The sequence below is a fragment of the Trichomonas vaginalis genome, chromosome II (assembly GCF_026262505.1).
Source record: "Trichomonas vaginalis G3 chromosome II, whole genome shotgun sequence".
Lineage (NCBI taxonomy): Eukaryota > Parabasalia > Trichomonadida > Trichomonadidae > Trichomonas > Trichomonas vaginalis.
Genome location: NC_067204.1, coordinates 23,616,128 through 23,622,809, shown reverse-complemented (window position 1 = coordinate 23,622,809; position 6,682 = coordinate 23,616,128). Strand labels below are relative to the sequence as shown.

General features: G+C 32.0%; 2 protein-coding genes across 2 annotated transcripts; both read right to left on the bottom strand.

Moving 5' to 3' along the window:
• Positions 1-407: 407 nt before the first annotated feature.
• Positions 408-2,336, bottom strand: TVAGG3_0597590 (uncharacterized protein; the record flags this gene model as incomplete). The annotated part of the gene is made up of 1 exon (XM_001304483.2): positions 408-2,336. One exon carries the CDS (start codon positions 2,334-2,336, stop codon positions 408-410), a length of 1,929 nt encoding a protein of 642 aa, XP_001304484.2.
• A 452-nt stretch (positions 2,337-2,788) lies between these two features.
• Positions 2,789-5,606, bottom strand: TVAGG3_0597580 (uncharacterized protein; the record flags this gene model as incomplete). The annotated part of the gene is made up of 1 exon (XM_001304482.2): positions 2,789-5,606. A coding segment is annotated over one exon (2,818 nt), but the record flags the coding sequence as incomplete, so codon positions are not given.
• Positions 5,607-6,682: the final 1,076 nt, after the last annotated feature.

Genomic DNA, 6,682 nt, shown 5'->3' with positions numbered 1-6,682 from the left:
GAAAGAAATTACAAATATTTGTACAAGCCAAATAAGTAAATTTTAATTATAATTCAAAATTTTTAGGTCCCATTTTTTAATGAATTTGTAATGCCCAAAACAATTTAGAATGTATTGGTATTCCAATATACTCCGAATATTTTTTTCTGAGTACGGCTCAGAAAAAGCTCAAAGTATATTTTTAATATGTTTGTAATATCAATCTCGAGAAAAAAAATCTTCCGTATTTTCGTTGATCTTATCTCAGCGCGCTACGTAGTTGCCCATCATTAATCAAAAAAAGCAATAATTTAATAAAAAAACTTCGAAATACTGGACTGCTTGTTTATATCTATTTGAATCCTACATTTGTGATTGAATAAACTATTCAATTGTATTCATAAAAAAATTGTTTATAATATAAAATATTAAACAAACAATAACTCAAGTTTCTTTTGGATAAACCTATAGAGTGATGAGTTGAATAAATCATAATTCTCAAACTTTCCAACAATGAGATAAGACTCATCTCTGTTATTTTGAATTAATTCACGTTCTTCTGAATCATAAACGTATACAACATCATCTAATTCAGATTTAGATACATAAAACAGCAATGAAACAGTGAATTTTGTCTCATTCTTTATGAATTCTTGGAACAAATTCATTGTCACATTACTCGTGAACTGGAAATTGTCAATTACAACTCCAAAATCTTCCTTCAATTCGCAAGACATTTTGTCAATGACAGTGAAATAATCAAGTTTGTTTTCAATCAAAAAGTTGATTCTTTCCAAAGAAGGATAACTAATATCTTCATTGTACAAATTGCTGTTTCCATTTGATGTATAGAAAACTGGTTTCTTCGTTATGTTCTTCTTAGCCAAATCAACAATTTCTTTCGAGAAAGATGACAAAAGTAAATTTGGAGCATAAAACAATTCATAATTATGGAATGTTTTCCATGTAGTTACTTGTTTCAACAATTCACTCTTGTTGTTGCTTTTCTCGAAGCAATCTTGAATGTCGTATTCTTGTATTGGATACCACGGTAAGAATATCCTTCCTTTCGATTTCAATTTCTTGTAAATAGGAGGTTTAATTTCCATGTTCTTTTTTATGAATTTTAGAACTTCTGGAAGTTTTCTCGCTACAAATGATTTGATCAAAAGATGCTTAGTAATGATCAAAATATCAAGGAATGTGCCATGGAAGGCATTTCTTGGAATAATAATCGATTCTTTCTCAAATTTGAGATTGTCACTTTTCAGTTTTGTAAATTTCAAAGTGTCAGAAGTCAAAATGAAAGAATTTGGACATTGGTAATTATCTGTTTCGTTTAGGAACATAACAGCAGAGTTTGTTGGCTTGATTGATGATGGTTTGAAGCCGAAATGTTTGAATTTTTCGAAGAAATCATCGAAATCTAAATCATTCAAAATTTTCTTGAAAAATTCTTTCGGAAGAGATTCGAAACCACTCTGGAGACCGAAATCAATAATGGATGATTCAAGAGGATATGGATTTGCAATAGGAATAATAGATATAATCTCTTCTGTACTCAAAGGATGGAGTCCGGACAAATATAAAAGTGACAAAATCTTTTGTTTGATTCTGAAAGAAATTTGGGAACTTGTTTCGCAAGATTTTGCCAGCAAGAACATCTTTTGAAGTGGTGGTATAACACCTGGATGGTTCGGTGAAAATCTCAAGATATTTCCTGACATTTTCTGTGAAACCTTGAAGATCTTTGAATCGACATTTACGTCGTATTTCAAAGTTGCTCCTTCTGACAAAGTAAAAACGATAAAAATCTTTGAAACTGAAGGAGAAATCGAAATCATTGTGGAATTTACATCCAAAAGAAGCTGTTCTGGAACAGTCTTAATAGTAAACTTTTCTTCTGGCCCAAGTTTGATTGATTTACTCCATGTTAAAAGTGCTTTTGGAACATCACTTTCAGCGTAAATATTTATCGAAACTTGTGATTTCGATTTCGAGGATTTCGGTGTCTCCAAAATCATTTCAAACTTGGCACGCGGATAAATGGCCGATGAAGTGAAGACGGCGCTTCCATTATTGACAATGAAAATTCCTTTGTTTGAAGGATATTCTGTCAATTTGGATGTTGAAGAAAATCCGAAATCATTCTTGCACGTTGTTGCAAGAGAAAATGAGGAAAAGAAGTTCTGGAAGGACTGTGAATGAATGAAACCTTCTGAGAAACAATTCTTAAGGAAATCTAAATTGACATGTTGTGAAATTTGTGAAGTGAACTTTTCGGTTTTGACAAATTCCAAAATTGAAGCCAATCTAAATATGTCTTTGTATTCTTCTTTGTACTGATAATTGAACAAATAAATCAAATTGGAAATGTCAGAAATTGAGTTCAAATCAACTTTGACTTCGCAATTTACAACTAAATCTTCGCAGTTGTCAATTTCAATTTCATACTCTTTATCGTCAACGATAGCAACCGCTTTATTTTCAATTTCATCAAAAGATTTGATTTTTCCTTCCACGCCCGTAAATGACGATAAAATACACTTAAACGTGACACCTTCTCTCAAACATTCCAAAGAATTATTCAAAACAGCGAAAGTAACAATTGGATGCAAAGCAGCTGTTTGCAACATGAATTCTCTGATGGAAGAGAATTTGTTGAACATGCGCTTCAAGAAAGAAATAATTGTAAAAACGGTTTGTATCGTATTTTGTTTGTAAACGAATCTTGTCGAAATTTTGTCGAAGTATTCATCAACAATTATAATTAAGAACTTTACAAAAACCATTGTACTTTCATTTTCATTCATTGTCTTGTCTGCGAGTTTTAGAAGTGTGTCGACAATCCTTGGTGATCCAAACAATATAAAAGATTTGAATAAAACCGTCAATTTTTCAACTTCAAACTTATATCCTGTAGAAACAGCAATTAATGCCAAATAAACGTTTTTGAACAAAAGTGACTCATTTTCAGGTGAAGTGAACACTGAATAGTCATGTAACAGCAATGGTTCGATGAACGGATTGACGAGAAGTTCAACAGATGTCAAGAATGGAATATTTGTCACTTTTTTGTATCTAAAGTAATCAAATATTTCAGGGGGATAAATCAGGATTTCTGGTGCCTCCAATTTGAACTCGAATTTCTGGAGGATTTCGGAATCCAAAAAGAAAGGATAAACGAACAAATTCATGAACCTTGAGAAGATATTCTTCTGCAATTTCAGCAGATTGTCTTTGTTTCTGTTGATTTGTTTCTCCAAAATGGAAACAATCAATTGATGGTGAGGTGACAAAACCGAAACATCATCAGAAAATTTTAAAATGAACAAACTGAGTAAATTAGGGTTAGAATACAACTGCAAGTTCTGTACTTTGCCATCTTTCAAGTAAGGAATCAATCCATCGCCTAAGAAGTTTACTTCCGGATCAAATTTAGTCGGAGCTAAAAATCTCGTGTTCTTTGGATTAAATGACAAAAAGTGACGGATTCTATGAAATAAAAGTGCCAAAGTTTTATCGTCTTTGTAATCATAAATCTTATTTATGAGTTTACAAATTGTTTGGTCGATTTCCGGATCCTTTTTATCAAAAATTGAAGGAAAATCTTTGTAAAACTTTTCAGGAGTAAAAATTTCAAACGGTTTGACAATTGGCTGGCAAAACGCGATACAAATCAAGAGATAGAAAGTTCTATGTATCATTCCCGTAATTATTTCATCAGTCGTCTTTGGAGGTACAATAGAAAACGATAGAACATCAACTAAAATTGAAGAATATGTTGACCACATTTTTTTATGAGAGAAAATGAACAAAAGGACTTCATTCCACGCTCTCATTGACGATGATGAGTAAAACACTGGCATCTGCTTCGGGAACTTGATTATGTCATTGACATCATGAATAATCGTTGTCATGATTCTCTTAAACGATTCCCAAACTAAATTAAATTCATTTGGAGTCGAATTTTCGAAGTATCTCTTCATGAAATTACATATAAAATACAAGGAAGTCGTAGGATAGAAATCCCATGTATCAATTACAAATGACATCATCTTGTTAACCGCTTTTGGTGTCACGTTTATTTTTGTCAAATCGAAGAAAGTTGGGAAGACGTAAATCATGTAAGGAGATGGATGTAACAAAAGGTAGTTTTCTATTATATAAACAGACGAAACATTTGCTCCGTTCAAAGAAGCCAAACAATAGAAATAAATTGCCTGATTCTTGAGATTGTCGGAGAATTCGATGAACGTGGCATCCAATGTTGTAACAACTTGGTTTAGAAGGGATGGCATCCAAAGCAAAGTGTCAAGAATCATGGAAATGCCTCTTTCGTCTTTTTCCAAAATAAATTTTTGTAAAATTGAAAAGGCAAAATTTGGTTCTCCAGAAGTGAATCGTGGCTGATGGTGGAAGTTGCAAATAAGAAGGGATTCAACAATGTTATTGTTCTGTAATGGGAAAAGAGTGCCTTTTATCCATGGACAAAGGTATTCATGGCATTCTGAAGAAATACACTCTGATTCTGTTAGAAATGCATAACGTTGGAGGAAGGGATTGATCGTCCAACACTTGAAATCAATGTCGCTGCTCCTTTCGCCAATTTGGCAGCCTGTGGCAAGTGAAAATGTGTAAATCTTTGATTTCCAGTAAAAAGCGATCGTTGTGCCATCAGTAACCATCGGACAATCACCGATACTGACTGTAGTATTGAGTTTGATCGAATGTATGTTGGATATGACAAGTCCGTTGGGTTCGAAAATATATACAGTTTTTTGGCTTGGTTTATAGGAGTAAATATAGTGCATATCGGAACATACTGGTGGTTGAAGTATTTGTGAGGTGTTTTCGACGCTTGTATAGTTGAATGTAATTGGATTTATTATTTGAACCCAATCTTCATTGACGACGTAGAGTTTTGAGTTAGCAATCACTAATGAAAATGGTTCATCTGGTGGTAGCATGACGGGAATTGAGTATGGGAAGATGCTGAGCTTCTTATGAGGAAATGGAATCACTTTTATCATTGAGTTCACTTGTCCGATGTAAACGCATTGCATATCTGCAGCGAAAGATGTCGGACATGAAAGAAGACGTATGTTAAAATCGCTTTTATTGACGATTTGTTCTTTATTGAAATTTGTTTCAAAGAAGGATTTGGTTTCTGGTGATCTTATCTGAACGATTGCTTGAGGAACACGCTCCTGTTTCTTTTTCTTCTTTGGTTTTGGAAGTTTGAACAGAGCATATTCTAATAATTCCGTGCATTCAGAACAGAGAATAAATGAAATGTAGGAACTAACTGCAAATGGCTTAAGAATGGCGCAAAATTGATGAGCAGCTGCAAATGAAGTTGCAACTGGGCATACTTCTGGATGTTTTTCTAAATAATCAAAAACTAAACAATCTTTTCCGGTTGTTAAGAATCGAATTGGATTAGTGACATTTTGTTTAAACTTCTTTTTTTCAGGTGGTGTTGGTTTCTTGTTGTATTTATCATAATCAGTTGAAATTTGTAATTCGAATGGATTTTGTCCGAAAAAAGATATTAAGCTTCTTAAAAATTTCACTGTTTGTTGTTTTTCAATTAGAGGCGGTGCAATTGTAATGACCTCTTGCATATTTTGCTTAAAATCTTTCGCCTCCATCCAACAAAATGTGACAAAAGGATCCTGATATTTTAAGAAATCAGATCGTTATTCATGTATCATCGGAATAAAGAATCTTTAGAGACTCTATGTGAACATGTGAAAATGTCTGATTTCAAGCGATACCAGAGAATTGATCTCTCAATCTCACAATTGATTCCAATTTAATATCATATAACAGTTTATATCATCTAGACTAATTCTTGAATCTTATTGAATTGTTAACAATGTTTCAGATCTCGATACACATATAAAAGGTTTAACAATTAATTCCTGCATCAAATTCCAACAAATAATATGATAATCAATTTTCAGGATTTGTGCATATTTATTGAGGTGTTTAATAAATAATTTTCAACTTTGTGCATGAACCATGAAAATAACACCCATTTCATAATTTCCGATTTACTCATATATTTTCAGGGTCCATACCATTAATATACTAGCTTCGCATCAATATGAGATCCCATGAATCCAAGAAGGTCAAAAACGAGGCCCTAATTTTCAGTACGAACCTCCTTCTTGGCTTTCTGATACTAGATAACGAAAAACACTCCTTTAACAATAATTATAAAATTATATTTTTTTTATCAATTTTTCTATAATATTTGCAATATCTTTCAAATAATATACTATTTTTTGTTTCAATATAGAATAATTCGAATTGTAGCACCATGCTCAACTAAGAAATTGACAATTTCTGTTGAATTAGATTCGATTGCAATTCTAAGAGGACATTCATCAATATTGAGAGAATTACATTAAACAATGATAAATATTAAAATAAAGAGAATTCCATAAAACAATGATGAATATGAAAAGAAAGAAAATTCTATAAAATAGTGATAAATATGAAAAGAAAGAGAAAAAAATTCATGTTAACATTTGCACCATGTTCAACTAAGATTTTGACAATTTCTATTGATTTCGATTTGATTGCAATACTAAGAGGGCATTCATCAATATTGAGAGAATTTGACAAAATAATGATAAATACAAAAAGAAAGAGAATCCAATAAAACAATGATAAATACAAAAAGAAAGAGAAT